The sequence below is a fragment of the Protopterus annectens genome, chromosome 6.part0 (assembly GCF_019279795.1).
Source record: "Protopterus annectens isolate FY-2018-M chromosome 6.part0, PAN1.0, whole genome shotgun sequence".
Classification (NCBI taxonomy): domain Eukaryota; kingdom Metazoa; phylum Chordata; order Ceratodontiformes; family Protopteridae; genus Protopterus; species Protopterus annectens.
In genome coordinates this window covers 1062405032-1062419268 of record NC_056737.1, presented here as the reverse complement: position 1 = coordinate 1062419268, position 14237 = coordinate 1062405032, and the positions used below count along the sequence as shown (strand labels likewise).

At 37.4% G+C, this 14237-nt stretch overlaps 1 protein-coding gene across 3 annotated transcripts in view; it reads right to left on the bottom strand.

The window, feature by feature from the left end:
- Nucleotides 1–14237, bottom strand: part of LOC122804679 (exportin-1-like) — an 873344-nt gene that overhangs the window by 226918 nt on the left and 632189 nt on the right. For all 3 annotated transcript variants that reach the window (XM_044074681.1, XM_044074683.1, XM_044074682.1), the window contains exon 17: nucleotides 7559–7693. In XM_044074681.1, the coding sequence (XP_043930616.1) occupies nucleotides 7559–7693 (135 nt within the window). The remainder of the gene's footprint in view (nucleotides 1–7558; nucleotides 7694–14237) is intronic.

The following is a 14237-nucleotide window of genomic DNA, read 5'->3' as shown; positions in this document are numbered from 1 at the left end:
GTAGTCAACTGGGGTGCCTTCATACATGAAAGTACATTTCTAATTCAAATGTTTCTGAAAAGGGGTTATGGAGTGGCCTGTATACAGAAAGCTTAAGGGAAAGCTTCCCATATAAAGAGAAAAGATATGATATAATTTACAAGAAAAACAAATATCTTTATGATGACAACACGATATGAATAAGAACAATAATAAAGCTGACAATTTTTTGTTTTTCATGATACAATGTAATAATTTTATTGATAGATTGTATTAATGCTAAAGATTAGTGGACATGAATATCTCAGGATGTAAACTTAATGCAAGTTATAGGAATGAAATTTAATGTATACTTTTTGAGGTGTACTAATAAGGAAGATATTTTAGTCCTTAGCCATTTTACAGTTCCTACTAAAACAATTGATAATAATTATTTACTAATGTTATAAAAAGTGCCCGCAATTGTGGATGCCGTAGTGTGTGGAATTATGGAACGGAACACTGAGGTGCAAGTTAATAACTATAAAATGTAATCAATATCAAATTATTGCGACAGTAGTAAAGTAGTATATATGATACAATATTTCTGCAAGAAAATATACTTTGGTGGAACTAAGAGAAATTTGTCTGAAAATTTGAAAGAAAAAGAATAAGAATTTTAAAAGTCCTTTAGCAGAATACTTTCATGAATGTCAGAATTCTTAATAAAATAACATGAAACCAGATGAAGTCTACAGATATGTTAATAATGAAAGAGCAGATGGCAGTGTTACAAATATTTTAAGATATAAAGAGACTTGTTTTATTTAATAGTATAATACTGTTCCATTTGGACTTAACTAGGAGATTGATCAGAATGCAGAGATCAGGTAGCTGATTTTTTTATTAATTTTTGATTAATTAAATACATTTTTATTAGTTTTTTTATTTTTATTTTTATTAATTATTCATGTTTTATTAGAGTTCATTGGTGGCTTTACTTAAACCGATTTAAAATGTGAGGGTCTTTTGTAAATATTGTGACTGACTTTGTATTGTGTTACTTCCTTAGAAGGCTATTATAGGTTCATAGGTTCGAACTATACCCATTATTTTGCTGTGCCTCTATTGAGCAGTGACACTGAGGTAATCCCTTTTATTCCACAGCATAGGAGTCTTTGGGTGATGAATCTATCCTCCAGTATTCATCAAATCTGGGTTTGACATGGCCTTGTATGTTAGGCAAAGGTCACAGCTGCTGCAAGTGTCGGGTCAGATACATTGCATTGTATTCAATCATTGGTCTGATGAGTGATGAGTATAGGAGACTATGACCTCCCTTGATCTAGATGAGAATCCTTCATGATAAGGTATGACAGACTACTATCAACCAGTTATCCGTTTCTGTGAGACCCTTCTGAAGGATATCTGTGTCAGATGTGAAAGTAGATGCCAAACAAGAGTGGGCAGGACTGAGCCCTGTGGTACACCACTTGACGTGACAGGCTTGAGAGTCTGCATGGCGCCAGCAAACTCTGACCCTGTGGGTTCTGTCAGCAGAGCCAGTTGCACCCCATCTTGTGATGTATGGGTTAACATTTAAGCTGATGAGTTTTCAATGATACCCGAGTGGGGTATTATATCAAGGCCTTAGCCAGATCAAAAGTCAACCAAGTTTAGAAGGCATGATCTGCCTTTGACAAAGCCAAACTGGGATGGATCCAAAGTCTGCAAATTCCTATGTCTTTATTTATGAGGTCCATTATGATCCTCTCCATGGCGGGACCACAGTTGCAGTAGGTAAGACTATGATTAAACAGCTGTCCTAGCTGTGGGTTTAATGGGACACCATCAGGTCCCATGGATGCTGTGTTTTTGCTTTGGAGAGCAGTTCTCATGGAGATGTTTGGGGGCTGCAAGTTTGCACTGAACCTGTCAGCCAGTTATGTTGCAATGTCTGTAGGATCAGTAATCTTCACATCATTTTGAACTAGTTCTGAGCATATCTGGGAGTTTCCCCCCCAGTTTCTAAATTTGCTTTGGATGATTTTATGAGAGCTCTAGTTTTTTACTTAGTGTGATCAAGGGTGTCTTACCTTTTTTTTTTTTTGCTTATCTTTGTGTAGCTTCCTCTTTTTTGTTGTAGAGTTTGTTTTTGGCTGGGGTCCACACCAGGTGGATTGCCGTCTTTGTTTTGCTTGGGATTGCCTTATCCATGCAGTCCTGCAGGTGCTGGTAGAAGGCATTTGTAAGTGATTCATTTACTGTGGTCTTTTTATTTCAGGTGGGGTGGGATGAGACCTCCAGCGAGAACATTGTGCTCCCATGTTCGTGATGATGAGATCAAGTATGTTTTCTCTCCTCTTGGGGGGATGGTGACTGTTCCATCCATGGCATTTTTTATGAATTCCAGGAACTTTTTTTGGCTAGTGTTTGGGCTTGAGTAGTGTTCCCAGTCTATATTAGGGTAATTGAGTCACCTAGTATGATGGGTGTTGGTGGATACATTTATCCCTAGTGTTTTTTTCAAGAAGGCCATGTGGTTCCTGAGTTTGTGAAATTTGCAGAGCAGTCTTGCCTATGGTTAATTGCACCTGGATGGTCTATTATAGGAAAAGCATTAGAAGTGAGTGAATACAGAGACATTTGCAAGGCCTTGTTATGCAGCAGTGTTGTATTAAGAGTGGAACATGAAAGGAAATAACGACTCTTGCATTTTGTATGGTTTTCCCTGCCTGTGGACCAACAAGGTATCTCTGGACAGTTACGTAACTGGTTTTCCCAGTACAGGATCTCACAAGCTTTAAAGTGTTACCAAATAAGGCTCATCAGAGAAGGGAGGGAGGGAGCAGCCCCTCTCTAATAACAGATCTCCCTCTAATACTCTGTTTCTAGTCACACTAAACCTAAGCAGTATCTGCAACAAAATAACAGATCTCCATGTGTGGCATCACACCACACCCCTGATATACTTGCAATCACAGAAACATTGCTAAAACCAAACACACAAGACTCCAAACTGCTTCCTCCATGTTTCAACATAATAAGATCTGACAGAACACATAAAAAGCAGGAGGGGTAGCATTTTTCTATCCTAACTCATACACCTATTCCAAGGCTATCTCAAAAATCACTAATGCAGAAATCGTTATAGCCTTATTAAAACTAAACAACTATGCATTACAATTCTGTATATCCCCCTGGTGATAATACTCCTATACTAGAAATATCTCCAGTGAAACCATCATCATGGGTGATGTCAACATCAACGGCAAAACTTAATTTTCGACTTCCTATTCAACAGTACGAATCAATTTGGATTCACACAACTTATTAAAACTCCTAGTAGACTTCTAAGAAACAGCAACCTAAGATCTATTCATGACTGGATCTTAGTCACAGATCCTAACAAACATACCAAATCCGGTACTCTCCCTGATGTGCTAAGTGATCACCTACTTGCATATATTCACAGGACAACCACCCAACTAAACAAAGGTCATAACTATAAAACTTCCAGAAACTTAACAAACCTCAACCCACAATGCTTCCTTAATGGATTAAAATCCTTAAACTGGTCCATGCTGAAAATATTTCCACTTGATGATGCAGTTAACCACTTTAATAGACTATTTCCTGATACCTTTAATAGCCTAGCTCCACTTCGAACAAAAAGAATTAAAATCAGTCAAGCACACTGTCTAGCAAAGCCCACAAAAAACTACTAACAAGCAGGGACAAAACTTGGAAGGAATGGCAAAATAATAGAACAGACCAAAATTTGTAAAGTTACAGACAACTACGCAATCAGGCAAAAAAGCTTATAACTATTGACAAAAAACAGTACTTTAAACAACAACTAACCCACCACAAAACTGCCCCAAAAAGTTCTGGTCTACCATCTCATCATTACTGACCCCAGCATCCAAACAAAACCACAGCTCATCCACAGATGAATCTCCAACACAAACTGCAGAAATGTTTAACACACTCTTTACTGAAAATATAGCTAACATGGTCAACCACCCCCTCACTCCCAATTCCACAACCTCACTCCACCTCTCTTTCAAACCTCAACCAAAAACACTGCCTTCACATCCCTCTCATCTCAAAACATATTAACTACAGCCTCTCGACCTCCCAACTTCACACTGCAACCTGCTCCCATTAACTGTATAAGAAAACTACTACAAAAAATAAAACTCTGCTGACAACCTCCCAGCTGAGTATTTGAAAGTGGCTGCTAACACCATCGCCTATCTGATCAGTATTCTTATTAACAGATCCATCATGGAATCCTACATCCCCTCCCTATGGAAAAAAATGATCATAATTGTACTACACAAAGGTGGAAAATCTAATGAAATGTCTAACTACTGCCCTATCACCATCTTATCTCCTCTCTCCGTACTCTTAGAAAAATGTGTAAACAAACAGCACCTTAACTACCTTATCCACAATGAATTACTAACATCCATTCAACATGGTTTTCGACCAGTACATAGCACAACAACCGCAATAATATCCTTCATGGACACAATTAATAAAGCAAGAGACTCTGGCCAACTAACCTCAACACTATTTCTTTATCTACCCAAAGCTTTTGACACTGTTTCACACCCCAAAGTCTTCCAGCAGCTCTCATCTCTAGGTCTTTCTACAGCCACTCTACAGTGGTTTACTAGCTTACCTATCCAACAGACAAGAGCCAGCAAAACTGGAGTTTCGCAACGCTCCCTCCTCTTCAATATCTTTATAAATAATCTCTACACTGCTTCCTGTCAAAGTTCCCTAATCCAATACTCTGATGACTTAACTTTCATTTCTTCTTCCAACAACATATAATACCTGAGACAACCCAAGCTGCCTTCTCCTCTATTGAATTCTGGCTGAGTAATGCACACTACTACTCAACCCCAATAAAACTAAGCTCCCCTTTTTACACCAAGGACAGAATCAACTCACTTCAAGATCTATTCCCTAAATAACACAGAAATTGAAGTGGTCTCACACACCACATTATTAGGAACAATAGACAAACTTATCTTTAACCTTCATATACGTAACACTATAAAAAAATAAATAAATAAATATAAAACACCAGAAAAGTAGGGATGCTCTATTGGCACAAAAACGTCATTGATATAGCTACTAAAACAATACTAGCTTCAACCTACCTGCTATCCTCTTTACTATACAGTGCTCCATATTGACCAATCTACAGACTACACTAAAAAACAAGCTTGAATCTTGCTACAATAAAACTGCCAAAGTTGCAACAGGTGCATCACATCATAAACAACACTGTACAGCTCTTAGCTCTCTCAGATGGCTTGAACACCCCCAGCACCTTAACTACCTCCAACTAATGATCGCCACAAAATTATCTATAAACCTGCAGTCTGCCCTCCTTAACCACTTTATCCACAATGACCTACTAACAATACTCCAAATCTACATAACTAGTAGTACTTCCCACTCTGAAGACAAACAGCTTCTATCTCTGTATAAACTAAACAAAACTGCCGGACAACGTCTTTACTCTTATTCAGTGGCCAAACTATGAAATGTTCCACCTTTTGACATCAGAATTATCTCCAACTTCAGCAAATTCAAGTATAAACTAAAATATTTCTTACTCAAATTGCATATCTGTCCCTGTTCCAAACCAGAATGACTCTCACCTCCCTTTCTTTATCCTAGTTCAATTTCCCCCTCAAATACTTCCTCCCCTCTTGCCTCCAGTGCCCACTTCCATCTGTACTATAAACCCCCAACATACAACCCCACTATAACTTCTTACACTGTGCACAAGCATTAATCTCACCTTCCTTTTGCCATATTCTATGCTTTTACTACACTGCACTGAATCACTAACCATCTGTGCTGAAGAACTAATCTACTAACTTCCCATTGAATCACTAACCGTCTGTGCTGAAGAACTAACCTACTAACTTCCCATTGAATCACTAACCGTCTGTGCTGAAGAACTAACCTACTAACTTCCCATTGAATCACTAACCGTCTGTGCTGAAGAACTAACCTACTAACTTCCCACTGAATCACTAACTGTCTGTGCTGAAGAACTAACCTACTAACTTCTCATTGAATCCCTAACCGTCTGTGCTGAAGAACTAACCTACTAACTTTCCATTGAATCACTAACCGTCTGTGCTGAAGAACTAACCTACTAACTTCCCATTGAATCACTAACCGTCTGTGCTGAAGGACTAACCTACTAACTTCCCATTGAATCATTAACCGTCTGTGCTGAAGAACTAACCTACTAACTTCCCACTGAATTGCTAACCTGGTTCTTCCTTTTCCTCCCCCACTTCCAACGTTCCGTACCCTTACCTCTAGTTCTGTTTTCCTCTGCTAAGACTATCAATAAGTCAGGATCTCTGTATTATATTTAAATATTTTTGTCTAATCATTTTGGCTCCTTAAATGTAACTATGCTCTATTTATGCAAAGCTTATTTCTCTCCTAATCCTTTTTAATGTAGCTGTGCCTCCTATGAAAACATATTTTATTTGCTAGGCTTGTTAAACTTCCCATGTAAAAATGTTTTTCTTTTCTGTTGTTTGAGCTACCCATGTAAAAAAAAAAAAAACAAATATATATATATATATATATATATATATATATATACATACATATATATATAAATACACATATATTTCTTCTTCTTTTGTTTGAGAATGTAAAAAATATTTTCTTTTTCTTTGTACTGGAGCTTTTCTCCCTGGGCCTCCGCTGAAAATGGGAACCTTACCCAGTCGGACTTTCCCGGTAACCAAATGTCAAATAAATAAATACATAAATAAAGATAAATGTTTCAGATCTGCATGGTTTCCATTTGTAATGTCAGCTGGATAAAGTACAGTCCATTTACCTACTATAGGAAATAAATGAGAATTAATGACACGATATGACAGCGTTTGGTTGTGTCGCGTGCATTTATCCAATCTATGAAGCAATAAAAATACAGAAGATATCCCAAGGGACATCTTAGGTATTTGTATTGCTTCAAAGATTGGATAAATGCATGAATCATAACCAAACATTTTCAGGCATGACTAGAGAATAAACAGATATATACTCATAACAATTACATTTGGCATTGCCAATGCACAGACAAATGCTAATACATAATTTAATTTGGTACTGCTAGGACACTGAGGCAAAAGTTGTAGATTCATCTTCATTAAGAGAAATATTAGATGAAATGTTTATGTTTTTTTTAGTTCATGTGCATCTCCACACCTCAAGTTACTACATACCCTAAATCAGTTAATAATAAATCACTGTTACTGCAATGTTGGTCAAGTTTCCTATGACAACTTGCTCAAATAATAGCTTTGATCAATTAGCCATAAAGCAGCATTTATCAAAAGGGATTTCTGCAAAGGGAAATTTCTCCTTGCTCACAATGTGCATCAACTTTGGAGTTTATTACACAATTAGCAGAAAATTAGAAAAACAAACTTCCAAAATTTCACTGTGAAGGACTTTTGTACATTCTGACTCATTAACAAGTCTATTCCATTGAGCTAGTTTTGAGAAAAAGGCAGGTTGCCTTTTTTTCTACACTAACCTCAGTAATCTGCAGTATAATTATATCCCAAGCGTGGTTCATCATTCCCATGAGCATTTCAATATGCTTTGTCTGTTCCACCTGATTTGTTTCCGCTCTAATCAGATAACCTACTGCTTCGTAAAATGTATGAACCTAAAGCAGAGAGAGAGAGAGAGAGACAGCTTGATGACTGCAAAAGACACATGCAAAACATAAAAGAATTACACAATAATGATTCACTTATATTGAAGACATGCATGATGATTGGACAAACCACTTAGTGTGCTCACTGTAAATCCAAATGGGAAACAGTTCCATTAACTAACTTTCTTTGTACTGCTTATAGAGAATTGAAAATATAAAAAAAAAAATGAAGTAAACTGTTTTGTAGAACAGGAAAACAATTAAGTAAACTGTTCTGTAGAAAAGAATATGTTATACTTTAAAACAACTCCCGATCTCAATGATGGGAACATTTTTCCAAGAAGCCCCACAGTATACCTCTTACCTCCTGAAACCAAGATCTCTCATTATTTATTGACTTAATTCCTCAGTTATATAACATAAAACCACAACATTTATAAAGAACAGATAAAAAATGTGAAGCAAACATCTCTATATTCTATGAAAATGCACACAACTATCATGCACAACTAGTTATTTACAATACAACCGACATTAGACTTGTAGTAAAAAAAAAAAAAAAAAACCCACAAAAAAACAGCAACAACAATGTACTGAACGTACTATGTAACCATAGAACATGCCCAGTACATATCTGGGATGCCCCAGACTACCAGAACTGATATAAGATCACTTAAGTACTATTATGCAATAATATTATTTATAAAAGGAAAGATTTTTTTCCCTTAAATAACGTCGTATAATTGCAATAATCCATGCTTATGCATGGGAGATGTACGATTTACACAAAGTTGCCTTTGTTTAATCATGCTAACTGTGGGTAAATCCTGCATTACCAACGCCCATTTATGAATTACTGCTAAAACATCTCACAATAATTCAGGAATTTCATACAACCATAATTAAACATTATGGATTATGTTTTTTTTTTATTGTAATACACCACTTTTTATAGCTCATTGGCACACCTGGATTATGATGGTACACTAAATTAAGACATTAAAAGTTAAGTGTAAGCCATTCAGTGAAGAATGTGCCTGCATTTGTAAATATACATGAGTTGCACAAGTGATACTCTACCAGTTAGGGTTTGTTCCATAGCATTAAAACTTGGTTAATTAAACATTTAGGTTGTTAACCCAAATACCTCATCTCCTTACTTGTCCTCCATACATATACCTGTACTCAGAGTATAAAGCGTGTGATAATATTCATTAGAATAAGAATCCACTGGCTTAGTTGTCACTGAATATAGTTACTCTTAAAACATTTTACATCTCCCAACCACCCAAGCTGGGGCCTTTAATGCCACTGTAAAAGCACTTACTGTTACCATAATATCACAAATGCCTCACAGTACCCTTCAAACTATTATATGCATGATATATAGGGAGGGGGCTTGGAGGAATGCCATTCTGACGTACCAGTCTCTGGAACTAAAGCATCATATAAAGATGTCTCCCATCCTGTGGGTGATTTTGAAGAGGGGTGTACAAACTATGTATTAACAACAGGAAACAGTCAGTGTAAGGCTGTATGAATAACGGTCTTAATATTAAATATGGTTAGTTTTGCTGGTAACTCATCACGGCCAGGCAGAACAGATAACATAAACATGAAGTTTCAGCCCATGACATCATGGAATCTTTACAGACTTTTTGATTAAGCTTTCTACACTTTACTGTTTATATTTGTTTTTCCAGATTTTGATACAAGGTACACAAAATAATATAACATTATGCATATAAACTATATTTAATCCTTCTGTTATGAAATATAATAGGTACGGTATAGCACATTGATCAAATTTTAAAATCAATTGCTGAATATAATCTGCTATTAAAAATTATGCTAAAGATTCATTGTAGACAAATAAAACATGGTGATGACTACTTTTAAAAGAACAGATATGTGTATTCACCATATCAGTTAATCTGCAAATTCTTTTGCTGGAGGTCACTGCTAGGATTTGTTCTGATTTTCTAAAACTTCCAAAGACCCTGCACAGTGGCTTCACTACCAACACCCCAAAGTTCCCCTAATTTTGGGGACACAGCATCTGAGTATTCCTGGACTGGGTAACAGCCCTAGAGCCCATCTGTTTGCTTTTGGGAATCCCAATCAATCCTTCCATTTCCCCAGTGAGAATCAGATAGTAGGAAACAGGCCAGCCTGGTGGTCTTAGGAGGTAGCCTACCCAATCTACACTGGAAGCCCCCTCCTTTCTGCCTTGGTAGCTCCTTCAAGCCTCCTACTCCAGTACCATGAGGGGAAACATGGTTCTACATGTTGGACCCCTAGGCACCAAGACTGCTTGGGTTTGGCTGGCTCAAACTTCTTTGTGTAACACCTGTTATTCCTACTAGGTGTCACTTTTATGGTGAGCCAGAACTTCCTTAGGATAAGTCAGCAGACAAAGGGAGCTCACTTCTATCCTCCTTGACCAGTCCTATAAGCACCAAAACCACAACTGGAACTTGGGTTTCCTGTGGTGTAGTATAGCAATAACCCCCAGCTGGCTGTAGGTAATGCTAGATTTACCCATGGTTGGTGTGGTTTGTTCACACGGGCTTTGTCTAACAGAGACTTCAGGGTTCTCAGAATTCTTTTTCAAGGTGGCACGTGATGAGGAGAAAGACATTACCTATTCCCAAGCTTCAGCAGGGGATAACATTAGCTCATCTAAACCATGATATGACAAGTGAATGAAAGATGAGTGCCACATGCCAGGCAACAGTGCCTCAGTGCTCAGATCCGAATATGTTGGAGACTGCTAGGTCATAGGAAGCTTGCATGGGGCTTAGCTCTGGCATCAAAGTAAGATCTATGGACGTGTGCTCTCACATCTGTGAGGATGCATATGCATCCTACCAGACATGAAGCAGTGACTGCTTGCCCAGCATGTGACCCATTCAAGTGGGCCCATTAGGTTTGGGGAAGACCACAACATTTTCCAAACCTTTACCTGGCAGAGGCTAGAGTACCTGGCAGAGGCTAAAGTAAACTGTCTGAACCTGGGTTCGACCATCAAGCCTTTGCTGAGGGACTCAGAGTCGCTCAGTATGTGCTGGTTGTGTACAGCTAAGCTCTACAAATTCCATTTAAGGACACCCCCAAAGTGGTTGCCAAGGTGTTCCTCACATCATTAGCATACAAGAGGTGCAAAGGCAATCTTTTGCAAGTTGAAGGAGATTTGCAACATCTCAGGAAAAAAAGTCTGTCTCATTAATGGATGTCTTCTTAGGAGATGACTTTGGCTGGTGCCTGGTCTTTGGATACCCTATGTTTTCTAATTTGTCTGCTGCTGTCAGCCTACTGACCCAGAAATGCACAACGGACCTTCCTGCTGATCCCTGTACTGGTCACCCACCATGACTGCTATCTTCTGGGGTTCAGTAAAGGACATGAGCTTCTACTAATGTCTCCTTTGGGTGGTTAGACTGATGCGCTTCAAGATGTGTACTTTAGGGACACTCTGAGGGTCATGTGAAACAGGCAAGGAATGCAATGACTTTCAATGACATACATTAAGTGTGAAATCCAAACTAAGAAAGCAGCAGAAAAGAAATGGGAGATGCTCTGCAAGTCTGGTGGATAATTTCATCATCTGCACCAGTCAGATATGTCCACATCCCAAGCAAATGGAATGAAGAAACTTCTTAAATGTGCCAAAATGGAAACATAAGAAGTAATCACAGCAGTTATCAAAAACAGTGAGCTTTTAAAGCAAGATGATGCTGTTATGTAACCAGGCGGCATTATACATTTTCAAATGCCTTGACCATTGCATAAAGTGTAGTTATGCAACTGCAGTGCTCTAGAGGAGAAAATGGCTTAATGTTTGGTAGTGGTTGATGTTGCTGTAGCTTATTTCTACTTAATGGAAAATATACCTTGAGTTAGCAGTAAAGATATAACTGACTGTTGTTGCATGGTTTATTAAGTGTAGTCTATCATGGTTACGTTTGTAATGTTCTGGTAAATTGCTGGCTATGCCACAGATATGACTACTGGTCATGCCTTTTTTAAAAGGTGCTTGTGGGGGGTAGGGGTCTATGAAGTGCTGCTACAATCTGACATCTACGTGGTGTATAACGATGCTGTAAGGGCAGAGAGTAGGCCTTTGCTGACTTTGTCCAGTAATACTGATGCCACAGTATGGAAGTCCGTTATGAGTGAGGGTGTTGTTCTTCTTTTATCCAGCAGTTTGACTTTTTTAAGGTCCTAGATTCTCTGGCAATGACTTATTTGTGAAACTGACTACCCAAGGTGCCAAAGTTGCTCTTGTTTGTCATGCATTATTTAATGCCATTGCACAGATTAAAGATGCATAGACCTATAATGCTGGCAGGGTCTGTACAGGTACTGGTTTGTTTTTATGTGGACTACTTTGAGATATGTAGTCACATTAAGTACTTCAGTTATAGTGTTAACCAACACACTCAGCACCTACAGAATATTATATCTATAAAGTAGCAGAAGTATCTTAAGAACTAAGCCAATATGGGAATACAGAAAGGAGATTCTGCCGATAGGGATGGCTGCAATTAGGGAAATAGACAATAGACAACAGGGGCTGGAATTTATTGGAGAAAACTGGCAAAGGAACTAAGGTATTGGGAGCAAATAACTAGTGAGGGAAAGATGATAAAATAGGAAGATGCTAAAATTTTATTTGGAATGCAGGTTACAGATTGCCTTCTCTGTCAAGGATTGATAGAGGACAGGCAAAGAGAAAAAAATAGGTAAACAAAAGACCAGCACTGGTAGAGTTTCTAGCAGAATCTAGAACAGACACTGTCATTAAAAAGGGAATAATTAGTACAGCATATCAAATATTGCATGATAACTATAAGAATCAATCAGAGGAGGTTAGAAAGGATTGGGAAGAGAGCTTGGACAAGCAATTCACAAAGAAACAATGAGAGGATATATATATATATATATATATATATATATATATATATATATATATATATATATGTCTCCCAAATATGCAACAAAATCTAGAAGATTTAGGATTTTTGCTTGGAAATGTTTACGTAGATATTTTTATACCCTCAGTAGACTCCAGAGAACTTTTCCTCATGTAGACAGCAAATGTTGGAGGTGTGAAGAGGAAGAAAGAGGTAATTGGGAACATATTTTCTGTGAATGCATGAGTTGCTGGACTTTGAGGATTCCCTGTGGGAACTTACAGGAAATCTGTATCTGTGGTTTTAAATGGGGATCGCAGTACAGTGAGGATCGAGAAATTTACACTTTTCTCACTGTAGTGCGACCTCGGAGTGGGTATATACAATTTAGAGGGGGTGTGGGGGGGACGCAGAGGGGCTTGCACCCCTGCAAAACCACTGATACAGATTTTCTGTCAGTTGTAGTTAACGGGAGAACTGTTCCTTTAAGTGCAGACCGGACATGGTAATGTTTACCGTTAGGTGTTCCGGGTTTCGCTATTATGAGGGTTTGATGAACCAGAGTTTCGTGGTTAGGGTCTCAATGTTTTGTTATTTGAGTATCTGGGGCTTTGATCTTTTGACGTAGATGTAGACTCATATATATATATATATATATATATATATATATATATATATATATATATATATATATATATACACACATATATATATAGATATGGGAGCGCTACAGAATATTGAAAGACCAAAATCCTGAAAGTTCAAAATCCTGACAACTCAAAGTACTGAAAACTCAGAATCCTGAAAACACACAGGATACCAAAACTTACTATATTCCAGTACAAGTACATACAGAAACATATTACCCTTCAACTGTATGCAGGGGGTTTGTCCCCCTGCTTATACTTGTAGAACAGTAATACGGTTTGCGTTTTATTTCTTTCTGTATGTACTTGGAATATAGTAAGTGTTGGTATCCTGTTTATTTTCAGGATTTTGAGTTTTCAGGATTTTGAACTTTCAGGATTTAGGTCTCAGGATATTGGGCTTTTGGGATTCTCTAGCGCTATATATATATATATATATATATACATATACATATACACACACACACACACACACACACACACACACACACACACACACACACACACACACACGCATATATATATATATATATATATATATATATATATATATATATATAATGCTTTCCTTGCAGTTATAGAACTGCAGTTTAAATTTTATTGATTTGCTTTTTACTGGTTAAGTACAACTAATGTTTTTACCCTGTAAAAAAGTAAAACAATAAAATATAAATTGCTTTTTCTTCAAGAAGTGAGGGCACAACTCAGTTACAGCTGATCATTATATGTCACATGCTTTTCATGCAGTCAGAACAAATGGATCAGGAGCAATGTCCAGTCTACAGGCTGATTGGGAAATTAAAGTGCACAACTGAACACTGTAACACATTTTTAATACATATACTTAAAACATAAATAAAACAGGATCACAGCATAAGTGACATAAAGCAGAACTCTAACACTCTACACTAAAAATTGCTAAAATGCTCAAACTAGAACAGGGTAATCACCATGAAAAATTACATTTAAATATAAAACTAATAATACTGA